This window comes from Ricinus communis, chromosome 5 (genome assembly GCF_019578655.1).
Source record: "Ricinus communis isolate WT05 ecotype wild-type chromosome 5, ASM1957865v1, whole genome shotgun sequence".
NCBI classification, from domain to species: domain Eukaryota; kingdom Viridiplantae; phylum Streptophyta; class Magnoliopsida; order Malpighiales; family Euphorbiaceae; genus Ricinus; species Ricinus communis.
Genome location: NC_063260.1, coordinates 5,496,965 through 5,524,899, shown reverse-complemented (window position 1 = coordinate 5,524,899; position 27,935 = coordinate 5,496,965). Strand labels below are relative to the sequence as shown.

The following is a 27,935-nucleotide window of genomic DNA, read 5'->3' as shown; positions in this document are numbered from 1 at the left end:
AGGGATTAATAAAAATGAACATGTTAATATTCTTAATTATGTTCAATTTGAGAACGAGTACACAGAGAGAGAGAGAGAGAGAGAGAGAGAGAGAGAGAGAGGTATACAGCTCAAAATTCAAGTAATAATTATCAGTGTTGAGGTTTCCAACTTGATACTTTACAGTTCTAGAGACAACACATCTTTCATACCCATAAATCTATGCTCACTAACCTCATTGGTGAATAATTCTTAAATTCACAAATTAGGAGAAATTGCATTTTGAATAAAATAATTCCGGGGACTTCACTAGGGATCAAATTTGGTATCACTTGATAGAAATGAACATAAGTTTCTTATCTATCTCAAATCCTAAAGACCAAAAACTTATTATATGTTCGTCTTTTTTTTTTTTTTTTTTTTTTACTGAGAATAACCAAAAGAATTATTAAAGCAATGGATGAAGTGGAATCAAATTTTTCAGATATAGTTTCACCATTAGCAAGGTAGTATTGTAGGCTCCAATGGGATAGAGATATCCCTTTCACACATGTTAGCACCAATGCTTATTATCCCTTCTCCCTGCAAATTGTGATACATATGTCAAATCACTATAACAATGTCTTAATTACTTGAGTTTCACATTAAGTAGAATTGGGTTTTACCTTTGCAATGTTCCTAAGGTATGTTGTTGTGTAATTTCCAGTGGGAAATATAGCTTCTGCAAGATCTGCTAAAACCAGTTGGGGTTGTGAGACTGCTCCATCAAACCAGTCTTTACATGTCGAGAGAGAAAAGAAATATTAGTCAATTAGGTTGTGCATAATATTGAAGAACTAAAATCTAGATGGCTAGATTGCTCATTGATTCTTTTCGTTGGACGCTAAATAGGAAAACATAATATGAAATAATCATCAAACATAGGAATACCTGGAAAATATTTATATTTTCCGTGAAACAAATGCAGCCTAAATGTCGCTTTTGGTGATCCAATCAAATATTCTTACCTTTTCTTTTCCTATAGAAAAGTTTAAGTGGAAAGAAAATCCAAACCAGTGAATTCTTAGAAGAAGAAGAAGAAGAAGCTCCACAAGAGAAATTAAGAAGAATATTACAGTGACTTCAATAACCAAAATTGTAATTTCTATTTGTAAAAGAAAATAAAAGTGCAATAAAACTTACCAAGAGCAGTTGAGTTTTGGACCCTTTTATCATATCTCCACAAGCTTTGATTGGAGAGAAATGCAAAACAAGAATGGTCTTCCACATTAACATTTTGAAGGAAGGTTGATTGATTGTATTCAGCAGGATTAAGAGTGCCTGTCTCATCAATAACTACATCCACAGTCTGATCAAAATGTCAAAAATTTGACAAGAAAAGAAAAAAAAAAGAAAAAGAAATTGTTAGTGATCAACAGTGTAGAAACAGATCATGAGTCCTTTCTGAGTCATATTATTTACATATTTTCATATAAAATGATAAAAAAATAAATAAATTGCACCATTAATCTCTCTACAGCCATGTCACTATATTTATTCCAATTTCCATTACTAAATCTGTAAAATAAAAGAAAAAAAGGAAAGGGAAAGGGAAGATAACAAAACTTACACATAGAATGGCATGTAATTCCTCCAAGTCATCAGGAATTGAGATATTATAAGTCATTTTGCTGATGGAGTTATCAATATTTTCTCCACCTGCATCTTCCACATACTGTTCTCAAGATTAATCCAAATTCTTCTCCATCAAAGAACTATCGCTGAAACCCAATCATGCTTTTTTCTTTTAAAAATAAAAAATTCTCAAATGGATGAATGATTACCGTCAACTTGTATGCTTCCTTTGTAAAAGACCACACACCCTAGAAACAAAAAAAAAAAAAAAAAAAAATTATTATGTATGAATTAATTATGTGAAGTTTGAGATGAAAAAATGTGTTGAGTTGATGTATAAATAATTCTTGTTTCATACTAACATTAGAATACTCCATCCAAGCTACAATGGGTTTGAAGGATCTTCTGCTTTTTGCTGCAACCTTAGCCAAGCATAAATAGTTCTCTTTGACCTGCAAAAGATCAATTTCCCATTACAAAATAATGGAAGAAGACAGTTCTCCCAAACAGACATCCTTTTCCTAAGGTAAAAAAATACAATTCCTCAAACTTTTCAGTTGTTATTTTATTACTTTCTTAATTCATATTATGTTTTATTAAGTTTTTGTATTTTTATTTCTTGCATTGATTATAAAAATACAAGGACTCAATAGAATAAGACTTCGCAAAACTTACTGCATCATAGACTTGATTGGCTCTAGTCTCAAGGTTTGCAAAAACTCCTAAGAACTTGATCCACTCTGCTCTCTGTATAATAAAATTATCAACTTGCATGTAAAATGAAATAGTTTAGTAAGAATGTAGACTAAATTTGGATTACCTGTAGAGGATTATCCTCTTCAAAAGGAACAAAATTTGCAAAATTACAAGCCTGTGGCTGATCAGTATCACTAACAAAGTGTGCTGCAAATTGGGCAAATACTTGTGGATCAGCTCTGTTAAACATCTCTGTTTCTCCTGTTTCATACAACTTTAAGGCACATTCAGAAGCCACAGAGTTTGATGTGATTCCCTTCATACTCCCCAGTAAGCCAAGTAGCTGAAAAAACAAATATATTAATTATTGAAATTAGTCAAACCCATTACTAGTAATAAGAAGTGAGCTGTAGCAAAAGATATATAATAAATTTAAAAAATAAGGAGACTGAATTGAGAATAAGAAAATCTAGAACGTAGACAGAAACACTTTAATTTGCACCCATACCACATCTTATATTTTTCGTAATATTTGGACACTTCTTTCACATTAAAACAATATGTTTATTTAAGTGCCAAGTTGAAATGTCATTACAGTTTGTTAATTAAATAAAAGTGAAGACCCATAACAATAATAATGATAATAAAAGTGAAAATAAGAACTATTCAAATTAATTTGATATTGGTGGATTATTATATATTTTCTAAACTCAAATAAAAAAATTAAAAAAAAAAGAAAATATCATTTTTGGGCTGATTTATAGTTTTATAGAGTTTTTGCAATTAGATTCATTTAAAAATTAAATAGATAATTTATAGCAACTGAGTGGTGGATTAATTATTGATAGTTATGGAGTTGTAAATTAGAATTATTCTATCAATCCTATCAAAGAATACATGTTTAACTATTTAGTTGAAAATTTATTTATGTGTTTTCTAATTGTACTTATGCTTATTTATATTAGGCTTAATTATAAATTAAATTTTAAATTTTATATTTTTAATAATTTTAAATTATTTTAAAATTTTAAAATAAATATTAATTTTTAATTTATTTTTAAAAATATTTTCGATAACAATTTTTAAAATTTTAACATAAAAAAGATAACGTGAGAAGTCGATTATACTTATTAAAAGAATAATAATTATAAATCAATAAAAAATAATTTATTCTACACTTAATAATATGAATATTAAAAATATTGCATATATACATTTTATTATATCTAAATATAATAAATTTTTTATTGGCTCACTAATTTTTATGTTAGTAATCATAATTGACTTACCACGTCACTTTCTCATTGTAAAATTTTAAAAATTATAATCTAAAAATGTTTTTAAAATTAGATTGAAGCCTAGTATTTATTTTAATAAGTAATTAGACATTTATATTATTAATTAAGTCTTCAAGGAATGCAAGATTCCAATAAGAAAGACAGAAATATAATTTTGCACCAACCATCCTTCTAAAACAATGTAATTGTATAGAACTATTAACCAATACACCTTTAAGAATCAAAATAATAGCCAAATAAATCAAAGTTGAATAAATTAAAAATTAAGGAAAGTTTGAAAATTAGCTATAAGTCAAGAAAAAAGCCATTTGAGTTAATTTGATTTTTTCATAGGAAATTAGAATTTTAATAAAATGTTAAATCGTTTGTTGGTTAAAAATTTCTAATCATGGTTAAATTTATTTAGCAAATTGAGATTAAAAATAATTAAAACATTGAATTGAAATGCAATTTGTTAAACTATATATATTAAATTATTTCAATAAGGGTGTAGTTCTAAAACTATAAGAAATATTTTGCTATAATTTGTTAGTTTAAATTTAATGAAAGTATTATATAATTTCTGTTGGAGTATACTCTGATTTTTATATTTTTGTCCTTTACAAATTGAAATAGTTCAAAAAAAGTAAACAAATTATGATGGTTTTTAAAAGTACTTTAAAAAATATATTTTAGTATGCCTTTCATTTACTAAAATTCCTTCCAATGGGCACATAAATGAATTTCTTAAAAAAGAATAACAAAATTGTATCAGTAAAGACTGCAATTTATATTTTTGTAAAAGAGCATCCATTTTTCTGAAAGGGAAGAAAAATAAAAATATAAGGTATTCTATTAACTTTTAAGTTATCCTTATGCCTTTAATGTCCAGAAAGTCCAAAATCCCATCATTTGATAAAGGATCTGGAAAGACATTATTCTGCTATGTTTAAACTTTATTATGTCATTGGAGGGCATGACGGTGATGATACATTGAAGTATACTTTCATCACCTCATTACCAGATGAGATACAACTAAAGGTCAACAACATGATTGCTGCAACAAAGAAACCGGTTACCTCCATCACCCTTGGAGAAATTTGGCAATTCACTCTCTCTTCCATCAAGATACTCTGTGACTAGCAAGAATTGTTCAGAAGGTTATCTCAGCGAGATTTGATAGTTCAAAAGGCCTGTAATAAAAATCATCTCAAGATCAAATGCAAGGCCTCAAACTGCGTCTGTTCCAATCATAAAAAGAAGACCGGGCATCATTTCCAAAAATACCCGCGTAGGAATAAAGAGTTCAGAGAAAGAAAGACGCGCTCAAAAGTGTTCAAATATTTCCGGAAAAAGCGAAATCAAGGCCACAAACCTGACAGATACTATATCTGCAGAAGAAAGGGACACTATGCTAAGAACTGTCCCCAGAATCCGGAAAAATCAGCAAGGATAATTCAACAAGTCAGTATGTCTATGTCTCTTCCAGACTCATTTGAAGAAGATATAGAATTGCTCCTATCAAAACAGGATAATCTTACTCCAGAGAGTCTTTTTGGGATTGAGGCGGAATATTCAGATTCCACGGAATCCTCAGAAGAGTCCTCTTCAGACTCGGATGACAGCGAGATCCTGGTCTTAATGATCAGTCTCTCTTTGAGAGAAGAAAAAGAAGAAGATATCCTGAGAGATGTAATGCAGTACCCTTTCTCTCCATATCCACTCCCTCAGTTATCTCAGTTTGCTACTCCATATCCAATAAAATAGACCATATTGTGGAAATTTCTCATATTCCTGAGAATGTCCAAATCGAAAACACCCTTGTACCTATCATGAACCCATACAATATCTTCAAAAAATAGAACTTTGTTAGAAAAACCTTCAACCAAATCATTCACAAACAACCCCTATCTGTTAAAGAATATGTTCAATCTTCTTCTCTTTCTCAATGTTCTCTCACTGCTATCACTCAGGAGCAGTATGTTACCCTTGAGATCCCAACATCCTTCATAGAACAATAGAAGAAACAGGGATATACACATCTCCATCTCGGAGCTGTCAGACTAGTCCTCTCCTACCATAGCAAGATGGGTCTACCGGTTACAGCCCGTATGTCGCTACTGGACACCAGATATCTTAAGTATGAACATGCAGTAATTGGCACGATAGTCACAACACTTAACACTGGGAGTGTTGTTTTAACTTTCTTTCCCAATTTCAATCTATCTCTCAACGATCCCTATCTGTCAACTGCACTCAAGGTACAAGTCCAGATCACGGGAGCAAATAAAGTGAATGATGCTCTCTCTACGACCCTGCACCATCAGATTGTCTACAGATTACAGGATCATGCCTTTAATCTCCAGATCCCAGGCTTTCAAGCCTCTTTTAATGTTTTGTTCATTATGGCTGACTTTGGCCAGATTCCTACAATAGTCCAGGGCCGGTTGGAAAAGAAGATATCACGGTGGTCGATCCCAACTGAATGGGTAACCAATTATGAAAAGCTTCAAGCATCTCAGGCCAAGCCTGTCCAAGCTACTGACCCTCTTTTTGTCAACCAAAAAGATGGAACTGTAAAGACGATCTTCACAAAGACAGGAGAATCTTCTTCTACACCCTCTATCTTCTAGGCATCAATGATACAGCCTGTATCTAGACCTAGGGAGAAGATCCCTATCCACTCATTCCAGTCCTCTGGACATCAGATCTATGCTGCTAGAGTAAAAGGACACTTCATCTGGGATGTTAACCCATGAATGTGCCAGTCAGGATGCACCTGTGGAGATGATCTCGATTTTGCTGAACCATATTTTCAGCATTCTAAGAAAAATCCAAGAGATATGACTCTAGAGACTCCATGTTCAGTCATGGAACTAAGGCCGGATGACCGGGATCCAGACGGTCCTTAGATTGGCATCCACAAGAGACAAAAAGAAAGTCAGAGCAAAGCTCCTCTCCCAATGTTTAACGAAGCCTTAGATCTTCTTGCAAAAGAAGGAAAGAATGTTCTTGACATCTCTTTTGATGAAATGATGGAACTTTTGGCCCAATTAGGAGTTGAATTTGGAAAAGGTCCTTCTGCAACTTGCAGAAAAGAGATTCAGTCTAATCTACCGGCAGTACAACCACCCCATACAATCCAAAGCTGTTTTATATTCCAGCCAAAAGATTTCCCTCCTCTAGGGAAGACTGAGAATAAAAGATCAGAAATCCTTCCCTCAAGGATTACTCCTTCCGGATCTATAGAGCCCCTCACACCACCAGAAGAGGTTCTGAATTGGCAAACCTCAAATTCTATTATCCAGAATTCCTATCTGAAGAAAATAGATGGAAAACTGGATCAGGCCCTACATTTGGCTCATAAGCTGGACCATAAGTTAGATACATTCTCTCAGGAAGTACTCCAACTCTATTCATCGCTCACTGCCAAATATCAAGCTCTGGATAAAGAGCTTCGAGTTCTTCAGCCGATCACTCCAGCCTTCATCCAGAAGGAAAAGGAGATTACAAGGCTAAAAAAGTAAATTCAACAGTTCCTTGGGATTCTTAATTATGTCAGAGAAGCCATACCACACTTGTCCAGTTACACATGCCATCTTTCTAAGATGCTAAAAAAGGACCCTCCTCCTTGGAAAACAGAGTAGACTACAGTTGTCCGAAAACTAAAAGAGTTGGCCCACAATCCTCCACCTCTCACTATCCCATCCACAGAAGATCTCATTCTTCAGACAGATGCGTCTGATTATGCGTGGGGGGCCATCCTCATTGAAAATATTAATGGCAAAGAACAACTGTGTGGATACGCATCAGGACAGTTTTCTTCTTTAGAAAAATATTACCACACAACCTACAAGGAGATCTTGGCAGTCAAATACGAGATAAAGAAGTTCGAGTTTTTCCTGATTAGACAACACTTTCTGGTTCGGATGGATAATTCTTCTTTCCCAAAAATCCTTGAATCCAACCAAAAGGCCTTACCAGAACCTCAATTATTGAGGTTAAAATCATGGTTCAGCAGGTATGATTTTAAAGTTCAACATATAAAAGGGATGAGAAATCTCATCCCAGATTTCTTATCCAGACTCTCAAAACCACAAAATCAACCTATAGTCCTCCTCACCTCAACAGTCAATCTCCCTATAATCTTCATGGCCTCTTCGTCTTCAAAAACCACTCTGCAACCTCCCTCACCACCAGATCTTCCCACCAACTTCACAACCAAACAAGTCACTGATTTTGCCAGAAATATGATATTCCATTATTTGGCAACCTTCCAACAAACTTTCTCACTGCCCATTCAACCTAATTTCTTTTTCCCAGATTACCCTTGGTGTCTGATTTATCACCTTTCTCCTATCCATCCACAGATTGAAAGTGAATTATGGTTCCTATGGTGTCTTTCTACAGTTTATTATCATGCTATTGAAATACCAGTTATGGATCTTCTACATTTCTTCAATAATGAGATAAATTCGGGAACATATCCATGGAGATACCTTACTTGGTTCAAAACTCCATACCAATGGAGTAGGGAACTCCTCAAGGTTATTCATGAGAACAAATTATTTACAAACAATAATCCTAAAGTTTTAGGATACCGTGCCATTTTCATCTTCCACAGGCTATATCTTCAGTTCTCGAAAGACACTTATGCAACTCAAAATATTTATCATTATTGGAGGAAAATTGAAGTACCTTTGCATCTTGCTCCTCCAATAATTACAAGGGATCTAAAGCAGGCTCTACAACTAAGAAATGAATTAGGGATGACTGATGTCTCTACGCCATTAGTCTGCACTTACAATGGACACCTATGGACTGAGACTGGATACACCATTATTGAACACTCCACTTTTCCCCTGCTTCCAACCCTACTGGATGATCCAGACCTTACCAGTGAACAGAAGGATGCCATCATGCAAGATTCTCAACCTATGGATGATGATAACTATGACAGTATTTTCTGAGTTAGTGGTGTGTGCGCTGGACGTGAAGACAAGCCTTCTCCTCAATAAATAATATGTAATAAAAAGATGAGATGTTAATTTCATCTTTCGGTGCATTATTTTCTGTCTTTTACATATGTAAAGTAGGTGCATTATTAAGACTTGTCGTCTTAATATGCATGTGAGCTGTCAGTAGATAATTAGGCTTATCTTTTGCAAAGTGGGAAATCTCATCTCTTCCTCTAAGGAAGGCATGTGTCAAAGATAAGATTCCCATCTTATCTCTTCCTGTCGTATTGTATTTACACTTCTCTCTATATAAGGAGAAGTCGATTTGGAATAAAAAGCAAGCAAATTTTTCTTTCATCTATGTCTATCATATACTCTCTTATGACTTTCTAAATTTCTTCCTTCTCGATCCATTGGCCTAATTGTCTGTCGACATCATGGCTTTGGTATCGAGGAGCGTATTCGAGGGATTATGGAATGAACAACTCTCGACCGATACCATGTGTATGCTTAAGACCATAAAGAGGCACCTCGCCACGTCTTTTCCTTTTCGATGGAATAAAAAAAATCTCGAAGAAGAGAATGAAGAAATTTAGAAAACCATAAGAGAGTATATGATAGACATAGATGAAAGGAAAACTTGCTTTATTGAGAGATTCTCCTCTAGAAAATGATCAAGTTCCTTTGTCAAATGGGGACCATACGTGTATTGGCCGTTTTTAAAATGCATGCTAAGAAATTCTATCTCTTGTCGGCCAATAAGACTCTTCTTTTCTAACAGCATGATGCCATATTTTTGAATAATGGCGAGGAACTGTTTTAGGAGTTGATGCTGTTCCTCAACTGTTTTCGAGAATAGAAGAATGTCATCAATGTAGATCAAGGAGGAGTAAAGGATAGGCCCAAAGATTTTAATTATGGTCTTTTGGAATTGTGAAGGGGCCGTTTTGAGCCCAAAAGGCATGACTGTCTATTGATATTGGGCATTTGGGATATAAAAGGCTGTTTTGTATCTTTCTGAGGGCTGGATACCCAACTGCCAAAAGCCCGCTTTGAGGTCAAATTTGGAATAGAATTGGGCCTTTTGGATATGGACTTTGAGGTTCGAGATTCGAGGGAGAGGGAATTTGTTATCTTGTAAGAAATGGTTTAAGGGCTTGTAGTCTATAACAAGTCTCTTTTTTCCTCGTATCTTTTCAGACCTTTTCTCCACATAAAAGGCTTAACAAGCCCATTGTGAGGTTGTGGGCTCAATGAGGCCTTCAAGTTAAGCATTCCCGATCCGCAAGGGCTAGATCGTAGGGAGACATTCGGATGTGTGGCCTTTGTTGGGTTGATATCTTCATTGAGCTTGAAAGGGAGGCTGATATAGAACTGAGGATTTTTCCATAGGGGAAGAGGGTGTTGGAAGTGTGAATGAGATTTTGGACAAAAAAGAAGGAATTTTTCTGTGTATTGTAAGAATGGTGGACCTGTATCTGCTATAGTGAACAGATTTGAGGTCTCTATGTATGGCCGAAAATGTCTTTTGAATTTTATACCATTGGGAAGAATCTGGAGCTTCTGAGCTTGATGATAAACATTAAACCCTATCAGGATGTCTTTGCTTGGAAGATCTGAACCAATGATATGCATCCATACTACGTAATCAGGGAAAAATTGTATCCCAATTTTCTACTTTGTGATCAGAGTAGTCTTGAAGGTTTGACCATTTGCTGCTCTGAAAAACTGATCATGAGGCTTCCAGCATTCAGATGGAAGGACCTCGGGATTCATCATGCTTCTTTGAGCTCCAGTGTCAAAGAAAGCTATAACCGGGACAAGTTTTGCATACTTTGAGGGTAAAACTTGTATAGGAACATAGGGGACTGGAGGAATTTTGGTAGCAAGCTGAGATGATTCAGGAAGTGGATATGGAGTAGCAAACTGAGATAACTGAGGGAGTGGATATGGAGAGAAAGGGTACTGCATTACATCTCTCAGGATATATTCTTCCTTTTCTTCTCTCAAAGAGAGACTGATCATCAAGATCAGGATCTCGCTGTCATCCGAGTCTGAAGAGGACTCTTTTGAGGATTTCGTGGAATCTGAATATTCCGCCTCAATCCCAAAGAGACTCTCTGGAGTAAGATTATCCTGTTCTGATAGGAGCGATTCTATATCTTCTTCAAATGAGTCTAGAAGAGAAATAGACATTGAATCATCCTTGAGTTCTTAGCATAGTGTCCCTTTCTTCTGCAGATTTAGCATCTGTCAGATTTGTGGCCTTGATTTCGCTTTTTTCGGAAATATCTGAACCCTTTTGAGCACGTCTTTCTTTCTCTGAACTCTTTATTCTTGCGCGGGTATTTTTGGAAATGATGCCCGGTCTTCTTTTTATGATTGGAAGAGACGCAGTTTGAGGCCTTGCATTTGATCTTGAGATGATTTTTATTACAGGCCTTTTAAACTATCAAATCTCGCTGAGATAACCTTCTGAACAATTCTTGCTGGTCATAGAGTCTCTTGATGGAAGAGAGAGTGAATTGCCAAATTTCTCCAAGGGTGATGGAGGTAACCGGTTTCTTTGTTGCAACAATCATGTTGTTGACCTCTGGTTGTATCTCATCTGGTAATGAGGTGATGAAAGTATACTTCAATGTATCATTACCATCATGCCCTCTAATGACATAATAAAGTTTAGATATAGTAAAATAATGTCTTTCCAGATCCTTTATCTTTAACGAACAATATTTTCGATCAAAGTATTCTTATTTTTGTTGTCGTATAACAAGATCATAACTTCCGAGGAAATCATGCGACAAGAATACCGATGGAGTTGGTAGTGTCACAAATTGAAGTCTGGTATACTCAGGTTGTGACTGAAACCAATCTCTTAAGCTTCCTGTGAACCTTGTGACAAATTTGGCAAGTACTTTTTTGAGTGTGGCCCCTTCAAGGGTCATTTGGAGATCGATCCATGCTAAAAATTTAGAAAGCTTATCCTTCCATTTTGATGGAGGCAGGTCATCAAAGGAGAACCAAGGTCCCGTGCCAGTTGTCGGTTTTGACCTTGGGTATGGAGCTCCAGTAGGAGCAAAGAATGACTGTGCATCCTCATCCTTAAGTTCCACTACTTCTAGGCTGGGTACAGTAGTAGAAGTATTCATCAGAATTTCTGTGATATCAGCCATCTCTGAGGTGTTTGAGGAGGAATCAGAATCATAAGAACTGATGAGTGATTGTTCTGGTAGTTTTTCTTTAGAGATTGGAAGAGGAGGAGAGATTTTCTTTTGCTGGGTTACGGAGTCTTTTGGGTAAATATGAGAGAAAGTGCCAAAAGGCTGGTAGAGAGTTTCTTGTTATTCTGACTGTGGGAGGAAAGGAAATGAAGAATAATATGAGGGAGCAATAGCAGAAGATGTAGAGGTTGCTGATGTAAAAGATGGGATTGTAGCAGACTGATCTCTTCGAAGATCATGTTCAATCTGGTCAATTTGCCTTTTTAGCCTTGTAATCTCCTTTTCTTCCTACGGATGAGATCGGTGAAGAACTCGAAGCTCTTTATCCAGAGCTTGATATTTGGCAGTGAGCGATGAATAGAGTTGGAGTACTTCCTGAGAGAATGTATCTAACTTATGGTCCATCTTATGAGCCAAATGTAGGGCCTGATCCAGTTTTCCATCTATTTTCTTCAGATAGGAATTCTGGACAATAGAATTTGAGGTTTGCCAATTCAGAACCTCTTCTGGTGGTGTGAGGGGCTCTATAGATCCGGAAGGAGTAATCATTGGGGGAAGGATTTCCGATCTTTTATTCTCAACCTTCCCTAGAGGAGGGAAATCTTCTGGCTGGAACATAAAACAGCTTTGGATTGTATGGGGTGGTTATACTGCCGGTAGATTAGACTGAATCTCTTTTCTGCAAGTTGCAGAAGGACCTTTTCTAAATTCAACTCCCAATTGGGTCAAAAGTTCCTTCATTTCATCAAAAGAGATGTCAAGAACAGTTTTTCCTTCTTTTACAGGAAGATCTAAGGCTTTGTTAAATATTGGGAGATGAGCTTTGCTCTGATTTTCTTTTTGTCTCTTGTGGATGCCAATCCAAGGATCGTCTGGATCCCGGTCATCCGACCTTGGTTCCATGACTGAACATGGAGTCTCCAGAGTCATATCTTTTGGATTTTTCTTAGAATGCTGAAAACATGGTTCAGCAAAATCGAGATCATCTCCACAGGTGCATCCTGACTGGCACATTCCTGGGTTAACATCCCAGATGAAGTGTCCTTTTACTCTGGCAGCATAGATCTGATGTCCAGAGGACTGGAATGCGTGGATAAGGATCTTCTCCCTAGGTCTAGATACAAGCTGTATCATTGATGCCTGGAAGATAGAGGGTATAGAAGAAGATTTTCCTGTCTTTGTGAAGATCGTCTTTACAGTTTCATCTTTTTGGTTGACAAAAAGAGGGTCGGTGGCCGAATTGGTTACCCATTCGGTTGGGATTAGCCGCAGATCTTCTTTCCAATGCCTGGGCCGACTATCAGAGGAATCGGCCATAATGAACAAAGCATCAGAGGAGGCTTGAAAGCCTGGAATCTGGAGATTAAAGGCATGATCCTGTAATCTATAGACAATCTGATGGTGCAGGTTTGCAGAGAGAGCATTATTCACTTGATTTGCTCCCATGATCTGGACTTGTACCTTGAGTGCAGTTGACAGATAGGGATCGTTGAAAGATATATTGAAATTGGAAAAGAAAGTCAAAACAACACTCCCAGTGTTAAGTGTTGTGACTATCGTGCCAATTACTGCATGTTCATACTTAAGATATCTGGTGTCCGAATGGCGACATCTGGTATGTTAGACCCATCCTGCCATGGTAGGAGAGGACTAGTCTGACAGCTCCGAGATGGAGATGTGTATATCCCTGTTTCCTCCATTGTTCTATGAAGGATGTTGGGATCTCAAGGGTAACATACTGCTCCTGAGTGGTAGCAGTGAGAGAACATTGAGAAAAAAAAGAAGATTGAACATATTCTTTAACAGATATGAGTTGTTTGTGGATGATTTGGTTGAAGGTTTTTCTAACAAAGTTCTATTTTTTGAAGATATTGTATGGGTTCATGATAGGTATAAGGGTGTTTTCGATTTGGACATTCTCAGGAATATGAGAAATTTTCACAAGATGGTCTATTTTATTGGATATAGTTTTTCTGCAGGAAGGAGAGAGTTGTAGAGTAGAGGTGTGAGTAGTAATTTCTGAAGTCATCCGAGTCTGAAGATGACTCTTCTGAGGAGTAAGATTTGAACTTTTGACACTCACCCAAATAATCATTTCACTTTATCATTAGAGTAAAGCAAAAAGAAATATATATCAGGATCCATCTTTATTGATTCACTGTTTACATTATGTTATTGTAGGTAAATACTATTATTTTTATTTTTAATAGTTAAAATATTTCCTCAAAAGATTTTAGACCCATTTTCTTTTCTGACTTTTCGATAAAAGAATTTAATATATTTTTATAAAAAATAGGATGTAAAAACCAATAATTTTGTTTATTATATATATATGTATTGGGGAAATTATCAAATATTTTTTATTATCAAGCATATGTAAATAACTCTAATTTGCAACTTACTGAAGCCAATGGTTCTCACCTCCAAGAAGGAAACTGCAAATAAAAAAAAAAAGATACACAATAGTGAAGCAGCAATTATACAAAATAGTTAGCTAAACAATATAAAGACAAAAATAATTAAATTAATCATTAGCTTATTTATTCATTTATTTATTATTGGACTACCCTTATTTTTAATTTCACTCGCAATTATGCATAATACAAAGAAATAATCACTTTGGGTTGTAATTATACTTCACCACAAAATTGATAAAATAAAGTAAACAAGGAAAAGGAAGAGCAAGAGGAATTAATTAAAATTTGAGCAAGGTACCTGGAAAGAAGAAGGTATCGGCCGAATAGTTTGACAGAGGGATAACAAAAGACTTGATCCTTGAGGTGCAATATTTTGTCCTTGTTGCCATTCTTGAGTTATTCTGTTCATAAATTTTTTCAAGTAATTTGAATAAAACATATAAATAAAACATATATATATTAGATGGTAAAAAATATAGATAAATTCTTGAATTTTCAATTAAAATAGAATTTAACTTTTAAATTTAAAAATAGATCAATTATATTTTTAAAATTTTAAAATAAAACAACTACATCTTTAAAGTTAATTTTATCTAATTTACCGTGTAATGATATGGAATTTTATTAGCTTTAGCCGCTAAAAAAAACCACTTTAACTCTTTAGTCATTATCTTTTGCCTATTGCATATTTATACTAACAAATAAACAAGGGACATATATTCTAAATAAACAAGTAAACAAGGGATATATATTCTAAATAAATTACATATATGTTGAATATTTATATTTAAAAATTTAAATATTAACGTGTATTTAATTATTAAATTATTGTAATAATAAATAAATATAAAAGAAATGTAGGCCTCTACTAAAATCTGTTACTATTAATTCAATAAACTCAAATTTAATTAGTTACTAATAAACTTTTTAAATAGATATGTTCCTTTTAAGTTGTTAAAGTATTTCTAAGTTACTTCAGTGTGTTTTAAGTAACAAATTAGATACAAAAAATATTATATATATAATACAATATACAAAATATTACAAATAAATCACAAATTACTTACAAAATGAAAAAACATTTTAAAACAAATTTGGTTTACCACTTTAAAGGCCAAAATTCTTTATAAAATGATTTAATAGAAAGTTGAGCGTAAGAGATCCCTTTTCTCTTGTATTCTACAACTCTACTATTGTAAGTTATATTTTAAAATTTTTATTTTAAAGATTGTTATTTGTTTAATAAATAAGAACTCGTTTTCTTTTCTTTATTCTTTGTGCATAATTAGATTAACAAGTGTATACTCTGTGCTTGCCAAATATGAGGATCCTGCACATCAGAAACTTGTTATTTATCTATTTTTTCCATTGTGAATGAGATAGCGTTCACATGCTTGCCTATTCTTTCGTCGGATCCTGAGAAAACTTGTCATTTATCTATTTTCTCCATTAGTATCAGAGCCTGATTGAGGAAATTCATCTCATTATAAGGGATTTAAACTCGTTTTATTCATCTGCATCATATCTTTGATAAACAAACCTGTTCATTTATCGCAATAAGATTTTTTAAGAGATAATGGTGATGATTTATGTTTGTTTAAGACAAAGTTATTTTATTTTGTTCTAAAATAAATTTAGAACCACTTTTCTGTAGAACGTTTTTCTTTTCAAACTCCTCTACTTCTGACTCCTCAAGGTCCAAAGATTTGGTAAATAGTGAAGAAATCACTATTGAAGATTTTATAAAGCATATTGATGATTGAAAAATACCCAAGATTCAAAGGAAGCAAATATATGAGTTTTCAAAATTTCCTATCTTTAAAATAGATTTTACCATCAAGACTGAAGAAAAGGATATCCAAATTTTAAAGTCTTTTGAGGAAATCTATCTTCTAAAATCCAAAGACCCTTCAGAAACATAAAGAAAAAAAATTATAATTACATCCTCATAGGTCTTGTTCAGGTAGGAATAAAATCCTTTACCAGAGAAGGATTAGATACTTCTATCTTAGCAGTCCTTAGGGATGCTAGATTTACAAATTTTTATGATTCCTTGTTACGCACTGAGTCGAGTCTTAACAAAGGACCTATCAGTTTCAATTATTTTCCAAATATTACAATCTTTTTAAATGATAAAAATATTTTAAAGAGTACTGTTCTTCAGATTAAAACGCATAACTATAAAATGCTTGAAGGATCTATTCCGATAGCTTTAATTTTTAAAATCCATTACAAAGCCGTGATTTCTGCTTTTGGTTCCAAACATAAGCTTCATTCACCAAAAGGAGAAACCTTATTCCTCCAAACAGACCTCTCTAAAGCCAACGCAACTATTCCACAGACCATTCAATGGAAAGACACCACACTTTCAGAAGAATGGACACTAGAAGGAGCAACCCAACCTGAATCTCTAAAGCAGACAGAGCCAAACACTAACCTCAGAAACACAACCCAGTTTCCATATGGGAAAGTAAAGCTCACATTCAATAGAAGATCAACTTCCTCTAGATTTTCTGATGATACTTCTTTCACTTCAACCATAGATAATGGGAGGGTTTCAAACATACCCTTTGTCATCTATGTCCCTTGCAAAGAACCTGTTCCAACACGAAGCTTTACTTGCCCAGCTCTAACACCACATTACAAAATGTGATTACCAAAGCAATATCCTAAGACCTGTTTACAATGAAAGCCAACCAAAAAAAGAAGATGACATGGAATCTATCTTTACCCCCTCTTCACTATCATCATCAGCAATAACCCAAAATCTAGAAACAAAAATCAATATGATTTCAAAAGATTTTCAAATCAATAAAAAACTTTTACATGAAGATTTCTATTCAAAGAGAAACAATTCCAAAAAACTTTAGTTTTCTAAAAATCTATTAAAAGAAAAAGATAGTATTTAGGAAAGATACTATGAATCTTATTTACAAAACAAAGTCCAAATCACATTTTTTGATTGGTTTTAAATTTATTGCAAAGAAAATGGTATTTCATACCCTTTCAAAGATTAAGTCATTAGTCCTGTTACCATTAGGAATAAAGCCCTAGAGTGGAAGGTCGGAGAGAACCAAACCATCCAGTTTGAACATCCTCCTCTTACGAAGATAACCATTCCTTATGGAGAAAAGGAAATTGAAGCCACACCTTACAAGCTAGTAGGTGAGGATTTTGAAAAGAATGTCAAAAATATCATTCAACAATTCAAATACAGGAATGGCTTGCACAACAACCTCCTGAATTTTTAAAAATGGTTCAGAAATATTCAAAGACAAAGTCTGTGGCTGACATTCAGCTGAAAATTTCTCCAAAATCATCCTCTCCTTCAACTAAAGGTAAAAATATACTACCTATCCCTCTTTTAAAGCCTGAGATAGTAGTCTTTCCATAAAAACTATCTCACGATTCTCAAAGTATTTCAAAACCAAGTTCTCAAGAAATAGTTTTGTCCCAAATAAAACTTTTTAAAGCAAATAAATATAGAAAAATAAAATTTCTAAAGAATTTTAATTGCCGAGGAAGGATTTTGTACAGACCCTCAAAGTTAGTTTCAAAAGTTTTTTCTCTAGGATGGTATTTTAAACCCTGGAATAAGACTAAACCTCAGTCTTATTACCAATCTATCTTAGAGGTGACTTCTTCTGTAAAGTTTAAACATTTCAAAAAACATAAAGACCACAAAGACCCAGCCTATTCTACTTGTACTATTCAAAGAATTCTTCACCCTTCAGATTGGGGAGTGGAGTTGCATTATTCAAGATCTTTCCCAACAATCCTTCTAAACACCTATCCCTCAAGTCTCAGTATCACTTTCAATTACTGAGATTACCAATAAGCCTGGTTCAATAGCTTTCTCTTACAAAATGAAGAATAAAGCCATTCGACTTTTTACTGATACTTATTATTCGATTTACTTAGATCGCTGGGTTTAAACAATGGTGGAACTATTATGGTAATGTTCTAGAAACTATAATACCTGAAGTACTTCCCATTTTTAACCTCTTCAAAGCTCATTATAAACCAAACAAAATAGAAAGACAATTCCCACCTTTGCTTTTATTTTGTTCAAACTTCTTTCTCCTTTGGGTATGCGTATGGTATTTCCATTTTAATCAAGTAGCAGATGGATAAGTCATTCTTACCTGCAAATTTAAAGTAAAGTGGTAGGACAAATTCAACCACCAAGAAAAGCTATCTACAAAGATGGTTCAAAATTTTCTTACAAAAAAACAACTTCTTGCTAGCACCTAAAGAGCAAACTACCTTCCTGGCACAAAAGCCTTTCACACTTCCAAAATTGGCGACGATCCAAATAGAAGATGACTTCCTACAATTAATCAGATAATTGTTAGAAACCGCCTCCTCTAAAAGAAAGTCTAAAGCCTTATTATCTTTTTCAAGCACCAGCTCTGCAGTCATTGATTTAGATGGTGACTCTAATGAAGATGATTGTTTTGGAATATTTAAGTCCATAAAATAAAATATTGTAAAGCCTTGAAAGGCTGGGTTGAAAACCAGAAATGGCGACCCATGGTGATATTCTGTAACGGGCCGAAAGCTCGATTGAAAAAGAAAAGTTCTTTCGATAAAGAAGACAAAAGATTCTCTTATCCTGCACCATTATTAAAGAAAAAGAAAAAGGACTCCATTATTTCAAAGCGACGGCTGCATGCTATCAAAAGCATCCAAAAACGAACGATCAGTGAAGTAATTGTTTGAGGCTCGAGAGACCTCATATAATAGAGGAGATTTGAAGAAGAGAAACCGAAACTCGAAAACTATAAGTAAATATTGTATTCTTCAAGTTCTAATCAATAGAAATATAAGAAGATAAGAGTGTTAAGAGAGATCTCTTTTTTCTTGTAACCACTCTACTCTTGTAAGTTATATTTTTTTTCAAAGCTTTTATTTTAAAGATTGTATATTTTTTTCATAAATACACTTGCTTTTTTTTTTCTTTACTCTTTGTGCATAATTAGATAACAAATGTATGCTTTATGCTTACCTCATTTGAAGATCCTGCACATCAGAAACTTTTTATTTATCTATTTTCTCCATTGGTATCAGATAGAGCCAATTACAAAGTATTTTTATTCAAAAGAAGATTTCTAATTTTCAAAGAAAAATTGAAAGAGAAGTTTGTTCAGATCTTCCAAATGCTTTCTGGAAAAGAAAACAACATATGGTAGATTTATCATATGAAAAAGAATTTAGTGAAAGACAAATCCCTACCAAAGCCAGGCCTATTCAAATGAACAAAGCCTTAGAAAACCATTGTAGGGTAAAAATCTTAGAGAAAAATATTTAATTATCAAATCACGATCCCCCTAGTCTTGTGTAGCTTTCTATGTCAATAAAAATAGTGAAATAGAAAGAGGTACCCTTAGGTTAGTAATTAACTATAAACCTTTAAACAAAGCTTTTAAGTGGATTAGATATCCTATTCCAAACAAAAAGATATTCTTCAAAAGCTTCATTCTGCTTTCGTTTTTTCAAAGTTTGATATGAAGTCAGGATTTTGGCAAATCCATATTCATCCCAGAGACCGTTACAAAATTGCATTTACAGTTCCATTTAGCCAGTATGAATGGAATGTAATGCCAATTGGTTTAAAAAACGCTCATTCTGAATTTCAAAGAATATGAATGAAATTTCTAATCCCTATTCAAAGTTCTGCATTGTGTACATTGATGATGTACTGATTTTTTCAAATTCTCTTGAACAATATTTTAAATATTTGGAGACTTTAGTCTATGTTGTCAAGAAAAAAGGCTTAGTTGTCTCAAAATTCTCACCTACTAGCTTGTAAGGTGTGACTTTAATTTTCTTTTTTCCATAAAGAATGGTTATCTTCCTAAGAGGAGAATGTTCAGATTGGATGATTTGGTTCAAAATCCTAGATGAGGCAAATACAGAGCATACACTTGTTATTTAATTATGCAAAAAGAGTAAAGAAAAGAAAGCGAGTGTTTATTTATTAAACAAAGATATAATCTTTGAAATAAAAGATTTGGAAAGAAATGTAACTTACAAGAGTAGAGTTGTAGAATACAAGAAGAAAATGATATCTCTTACTTTTAATACTCTTATCTCCTTATATTTAAACTGATTACAGAGAACCTAAAGAATATAATATTTTCTTTTAGTTTTTTATTTTGCCTTTTCCCTTTGAAACCTCCTCTATTTATAGAGATCTTGAGCTTTCAGCTTCAATAATTCATTCTTTGGATACTTTTAATAATGGAGCAGGAGGCTTTTTTCTTTTTCCGAGATGGAGCAGACATTGTCTGCCATACTTTGAAAACAATGGAGTCCTTTTCTTTTTCGTCTTTGAAATAATGGTGCAGGATAAGAGTCTTTTATTTTCTTTTTCCTTTGAAAAGACTTTTTATTTTTTTATTTGCGCTTTTGGCCTATTACAGAATGTCACCATGGGCCGCTATTTTTGAGTTTCAACCCAAGAGCTTTACAAAGCTTTATAACATTTTATTTTATGGGCTTGAATATTTCAAAACAATCATCTTCATTGGAGTCACCCTCTAAGTGAATGGCTGCAGAGCTAGTGCTTGAACAAGATGATGAGGCTTTAGACTTTCCTTTAGAGGAAGCGGTTTCTTACAATTGTCTGATCAGTTTTAGAAAGTCATCTTTCGTTTGGGCTGCCGTCAATTTTGGAAATATGAAAGACTTTTGTGCCAAGAAGGTAGTTTGCTCTTTAGGTGCTGGCAAGAAGTTGTTCTTTGTAAGAAAATTTGAGCCATATTTGTAGATAGCTTTTCTTGGTGGTTGAATTTGTCCCACTACTCTACTTTAAATTTGCGGGTAAGAATGACTTTTCCATTTGCTACTTGATTAAAATGGAAATACCACACGCATACTTAAGGAAAGAAGAAGTTTGAACAGAATAGAAGCAATGGTGGAAATTATCTTTCTATTTTATTTATTTATAATGAGCTTTGAAGAGGTAAAAAATGGAGAGTACTTCAAGTATTATAGTTTCTGGAACACTACCATAATAGTTCCACCATTGTATAAACCAGTAAGGAATTTTTAAGGGCTGGATAGTGCTAGTATCGAAGTAAAAAAGCCAGGAATGGCTCTGTCCTTCATTTTGTAAGAGAAAGCCATTGGACCAGGCTTATTGGTAATCCCAGTAATTGAAGGTGGTACTAAGACTTGAGGGATAGGTATTTTGAAGGATCGTTGGAAAAGATCTTAAAGAATGCAATTCCATTCTCCAATCTGAAGGGTGAAGGATTCTTTGAATAGTACAAGTAGAATAGGCTGGGTCTTTGTGTTTTTTGAAATGTTTAAATTTTGTAGAAGCAGTCACCTCTAAGATAGACTGATAATAAGACTGAGGTTTAGCTTTATTTTAGGGTTTAAAATACCATCTTAGAGGGAAAACTTTTGAAATTAACTTTGAGGGGCTTTCTATACAGAATCCTTCTTCGACAGTTAAAACTCTTTGGAAATGTTGTTCTTCTACATATTCATTTGCTTTAAAAAAATTTGTTTGGGACAAAACAATGAGTCTTGAGAATTTGGTTTTGAAATGGTTTGAGAATCATGAGATAGTTTTTGTGAGAAAACTACTATCTCAGGTTTTGAAAGAGGGATATGGAATATACCTTTACCTTTAGTTGAAGAAGAGGATGACTTTGGAGAGATTTTCGACTGAAGGTCAGCCACAGGTTTTGTCATTGAATATTTCTGGACAATTTTCAAAAATTCAGGAGGTTGCTGTGCAAGTCATTCTTATATTTGAAATTGCTTGTGAGCATTTGTAAGAAATTGTTTATTCTTAGATGATTTCTGTCCAGGTTCTGATTGGCTTTGAAGAGGAGGGAATTATCTCCTTCTTTGGGCTTTGTATTGTTTTTGAATTTTCTTTTGGCTTTTCTTCTTTATCATTTGCTTTTGTTTTTCAAAGCATTTTCACTCCTGTTTTTGAAGGAACTCTCTGGTTAGAAATTCTAGTATTGAACTTGAATCTCCTCGTATGTATTTAATTTCAAAATTAAAAACAGAAAGAATAGCTTGCCATCTGGCAAAAATTTACTTTGAAGCTATGTTTTGGACATCTTTTTGTAGTACTTCTTTTGTAGATTTACAATCAATCTTTAAAGGAAATTTTTGATTTAAAAGATCACTTTGAAACTTTGAAATGCATAGGACTATTGAAAGAATTTCCTTTTTGATGGTTGAATAATTTTTTTTTTGGTATTCTAGTTCATAAGTAAATTGGACAATACATTCTTTATTACTTTGAACTTGTTTTAGAATTCCACCATAACCTAAATCTGATGCATCAGTTTCAACTATTTTGAATGCAGATGAATTAGCAAGATGCAAACATGATATTTCGGAAACTTGCTTTTTGATGCTTTGAACAATCTTTGTATGCTCATCAGACTGGGCATGGAAATTTTTCGTAAACCTATCATGGAGAGGCTTTGCCCAACAGTTTAAATTCGGATAAAAGTCCATAACATAATTTAAACTGCTAAGAAATCTTTGTAATTAATTTTTTTTTTAAATTTTATCAGGAAATTTTGAAGTAAAGGCTAGAGATATTTCAATTGGGGTAATAGTTTTCCGAGAGATATAATGTCCAAAAAATCTAATCTTTATTTAGAATAAAGAGATTTTGGATTTTGAAACAACTAAGTCATTTTTCTTGGTGACATAAAAAAATATTTCTAAATGTTTAAAATATTGTTCAAAAGAATTTGACAATACATCATCAATATATATATATATATATATATATATTGGCCGTTAATTTGGTAACATAAATTATATTAAATTTTCTTAAGAATTTAGTCTTTTACCACTTGAAGTAGCGGCCACACTTTTTCCGCTGCTTCAAGTTTAGGGTGGCCACGATTCTAGAAGGCCGGTTATGGTCCAGAATCTGCAGTTCATGATTCATTGAAAATTAAAATCTCATTGGAGTTGTCCTTTGGACAGTACATGGTGCGTTTGGATTTACGGTTTAAACAGACTAATTTTTTTAAAATATTTAAATAAAAAAGATTTAAACTTAATTTTTTTATGAAAAATTAAGGTGTTTACGTATTTTCTTAGAATTTAGAAAAATTAAAGCCTACATAATTCTTTTACATTTTTTCAAAAATATGCATAATATTAATTTATATCCACAAAATTGCAATATTTGCACAAAATTTACAAATATTTTAAAAGTTTTCAATAATCAATTATATTTTTAATAGTGTTTATTATCCTACTTCTCATTTGCTTATAATTGAATATTGTATTAATATTGCCCGTGCTTTACAAGAATATAAAAATGATAATATCTTAAAAAATTAACTTTATTATTAAAAATAAAATTGAGGAATTATTATAAAAAGATTTCAATTATTAATCTTGTTGCACGCGTTTTTTATCCTGGGAATAAAATAGATGGTTTAAATAATTATTTAAATCTTTATTATTCTTATTTAGATTTTAATAATTTTAGTGAAAATATAAAAAATAGAATTGATATTGATAGATTAATTAATAATGTTAGAAAAGTAATTATTAATTTATTTATGGACTATAGCATTATTTATGGTTTATCTTCTAATGATTTTTCCGTCACTAGTTAAGTTCGGAATGAACCAAATAAATTTAGTAATGGTGATCAATTAATCATGTAAAGGCAAAAAATACCTAAGGGATCATCCGGTTTATCTCCAAACTTAACATTTATCTTACCACAGTGTTTGAGTTTGGTAATAGGAAAACAAGTAAGGCTTTTCAGGTTGTTGAGTGGTAGAGTCGACACCAAAACACGTTTCCTATACTATCAAAAATTGCAAAATATACTTCTGCAAGTCCATTCTTAACTGTGTCTGTGAAACAAGCTTTTAGTGCTGGTGATGGTGAGAATAGTTTGGATCCTAAACAATCTTCTTTGGCTCCTGAATCATTAGAAGCCCAAACATTTCTAGATGATTGTTCAAATGTAGATTTCAGGCAATAAGAGTTTGTAAAAGAAGGAGATGGAGATCTTTTCGATCTCACAAACCAGTGGACTTCAACTTTCAGCGTGGGAAGTGATTAAGAGGGTAAATAAATTTCTTAAAATTTAGATACAAGAACTACATGAACTTTGATTCCACTAAATTTCAAAAGGATATAAAGACATTTTAATTTTAGAAAGACAATAAAGTTGAAGTCCTTTTCTTTTATTTTCTTAAAACACTTTTTAGAATTTTTTTTTTTAATTCTGTTTAAACCAGTTGAATTGGAACCATGAACCAACCTTTTTAATTTTTAATGAACCGCTAACCACACCAATTCTAAATTGGAACTGAGGGTTTCTAAATGGTTGCCAACCCTAAAGAAGACCTCACTCTTTGAATTAGGGCTGAACATGGATTGATCTAATTCAGTTATTTATAAATTACCAGTACCATACCAAATCTCGATTTCTAAAAATTTAAAGTACTAATACCGTACCAAACATAAATGACACAGTATCAGATTGAATTAATTTTTTCGATTCAATACAATTCAGTTTAGTACTATTTCGATTCTAACATTTAGAAAAAACACAACTTTAAATTTTACCTTTAATCAAATATATTAGAAAAAACAAGATTGACATCCGAATGAAATTAGTATGAGAATTGGAATTAGATAGAATTGCAATTACATTATTGAACAATTTACTTTGCAATTTAGTCCACTTACAAATATGATAATTTAATGTTAAAAATATAAACTATTAAAATATCTGGTATTGCTAGCATAATAATAATTTATAAATTGATAACATTAAATTAAAAAATACAAACTTTAAATAGCACTAAAATATAAGTCTAATCTTAAGTGTAAGATGCAACTAGCTTAGAGTCTGTGAATCGAGAGCTTAAGTGTGAGAGAATAAACTTATGAATTGAGATTTGAGACATGTTGCTGGCTACTATAATAGATAGAATTAGTGAAAAAAAATTAAAGCTTTAGTGGATAGTAAATTAGTAATATATTATACATTATACAATAAATATTATATATATATATATATATATATATATATATATAATTATTAATAAATATATGTAAAAATTCTGTTTTATAGTTTGATCCGTATCAGTACAAAATGACTCAGTTTGGTACGGTTATTACTAAAGAATCAGTACTATATTGTAATAGTAAAATATTTTTGGATCAGTTCAATTCGATTATAATTTTTTTTGATTATTTCGGTCCTAGTACTTTTCGGTATGGTTATTTGGTTCAGGCGAGAATCACCGACATTCATGCTTAGCCCCACTTTTGATATAATGACAGTTAAATGACTATCTAATTATTTAATTATTTACAGAAAAAAAAAGAGAAATAGATAAAAAGTAAAATATGTTTGAAATGGAACTAGTTCTTAAATAAAAAATCTCCTAGATAATTAAATGATTATTTAATTATTTACAACTTATCTAATGTATGGAAGTTGAATGCTGATTTAAATATTTCTTTCTAAAGTTTTAAATTACTAATATTTTTTATTAATAAGTTATTGAGACTAAATTACTATATCCTAATTTGATAAGAAAAGACAAATTAAATTAATTAACTTATTTTTTGAATGTACATTTTCAGTTTATTACAATCAATAACTGAAATTATAAATAGAAGTGTAAAAGATAATATTTTCTAGAAAAATAAAAAACTTAATATTTATTCTTTAGAGAATCAATTATGCAGACTCTTTATTTTTGTTTGTTTATTTTATCTTTTATAAATATATATCAGATTGTGGATAACAATTTCATTATGTTAACAGAGTCAAAGTAGTTACATTCCAACTTACTTATTATGTCTGTCCAGAAACAGGAAAAATAATGATCTGTTATGTAGTTATAAATAATCCAAACTACTATTAATTAGAATCGTAAAGGAACCAATTTTTTGTTGTTGATTTTTTTAAAACATAGCTTAGTGAAACTTGTTCAATAAATCAGCCAAATTCTGAATTTATCAATAAAATTTAATCATTATATTTTTTAAAAATAATAGTAAATTAGATATTTTTAATTATTTTTATAATTTTTTAAAATTTTATTAATATACTAATAATATTTATTTAAAATTATTTAATAATTAATTTTAATATTATATAAAGTAATACTATAAATATAATTGATATTACTATTTTTAGAATTAGAATTTTTTTATTTAAAAATTAAGAATATAATATTTAAAAATATTATTTTTAGAATTAGAATCATTATCTAATTAAAAAATTATTTTATTAGTTAATATAATATTAAATTATAATTAATATGCTATTTTTAAAATAACTACTATTTAGTTAAGAAATTAATTTATTATTAATATGCAATTTATTAGAATTAGAATTAGTATTTAATAATTAGAAATATAATTTATTAATCAATAAATTAATAAAAATTCATAAAATTACGCATAAACTTCAAATCTATGTATAAAAGATAAGTGTACATATCAAGATAAAAAATTTATGTGACGAAAAAACACATGTCAAGAAATTTGTACATGTAGATTATAATTTATAATTTATATACTTTTACTTATTATAAATGTAAAAATATTTATTTAAATTAACTTATTTATTAAAACAAGATTATAAATGTAAGTAAATATGTCATAATTTTTGTAGATGTTGTATTAGTGTTTTTAATAAATTGATGAAAAAGTTGAGTTATATAATTCGATTAAATTCTATTAATCTCACGAGTTATATAAGCCGAGCCTCATCTAAATTTATTATATTTATTCATGGCTCGGCTTATAAAAAAACAAGCCCAGCTTTGGCTCATTTAGATTCACAACTTTACCATTAAGGGCACTCGTTAAAATGAAAAAAAGAAAATCTCATAAAAAAATAATATATTATAGCTGAACGAAAGAAATTAACACTATAAAAGCAAAAGGAAGAAAAGGAACAGGCTACAATAATAAGCTACAAAAAACAGGAACAAAACAAAGTTACTTGTGTTATTATTAACTTTTTTAAAAAGGTTCAACGACTGTATGTTAATATTAGTCCCGTGACCAAAATGGAGCAATGACAAAAAAGAAAAAAGGAAAAAGAAATCGAAGCTCAATGGAGGAAGATAAAGAGAAGTACCTGAATGAGAAGGTAGCTCTTTCCATCAATAACATTCTTGATAACTTTGAAGGTTTGTCCATAGTAAACATGGAAGTTCACTGCATCTTCTGTTTTGGATATGTTACCAACTTTGACTGTAGGTGCCCCATTTGCTCTTTCAACATACCCACTACCAAACAACACAACAGCTACAGACAACACGACGCTAATGCTAAAACAAGCAGAAGAAGACATGGCTACTAATTATGATGATGAAGAAGGAGGAAGAGGAGGAGGAGGAGAAGGAAGAGGAGGAGAAGAAGAAGAAACAAAACTACCCACTAGGTTTTATTATGGCATTTGGGAGAAATAATAGAGACCACAGTAGAGTTGGCTATAAAAGTGTAAATACCAAAAGTAGGTAGCCATAAGTGAGAGAGAGAGAGAGAGAGAGAGAGAGAGTCTGGGGATGAAAGTGGGGGTGGGAGGGGTGGGTCCAAATATTGCAGCTTGAGAGTATGAAGAATTATTCGATGACAAATTTTGTTTGCATGTGAAGTGGGATGTCTGCCTTTGTTAATATAGAATGGTGACCCGTGAATGGGATGAATTCTATTTTTTGATGTATAGTTTTCCCCTGTTTGTCATTTTCTTTTTATCTTCTTTCTGTTGGTTGTAAATTTCTT

At 32.1% G+C, this 27,935-nt stretch overlaps 1 protein-coding gene across 4 annotated transcripts; it reads right to left on the bottom strand.

Moving 5' to 3' along the window:
* Positions 1-104: 104 nt before the first annotated feature.
* LOC8266502 lies at positions 105-27,697 on the bottom strand. Of its 4 annotated transcripts, none has more exons than XR_007216129.1 (12): positions 27,289-27,697; positions 14,461-14,563; positions 14,167-14,180; positions 4,646-4,699; positions 2,414-2,632; positions 2,269-2,340; positions 1,956-2,045; positions 1,803-1,841; positions 1,589-1,693; positions 1,162-1,314; positions 645-754; positions 105-561 (listed from the first exon to the last, which is right to left on the bottom strand). XR_007216129.1 is itself a non-coding variant. In XM_048374982.1 (12 exons), the coding sequence occupies exons 1-12, from the start codon at positions 27,502-27,504 to the stop codon at positions 478-480; spliced, it is 1,272 nt and encodes a 423-aa protein (XP_048230939.1). In that variant the 5' UTR covers positions 27,505-27,693; the 3' UTR covers positions 105-477. The 4 variants fall into 4 exon arrangements, 3 of the variants coding, with proteins under 3 accessions (XP_048230939.1, XP_015579299.1, XP_048230940.1); XM_048374982.1 differs by having other exon boundaries at positions 1,162-1,327; positions 27,289-27,693; XM_015723813.3 differs by lacking the exon at positions 4,646-4,699 and having other exon boundaries at positions 1,162-1,327; positions 27,289-27,691.
* Positions 27,698-27,935: the final 238 nt, after the last annotated feature.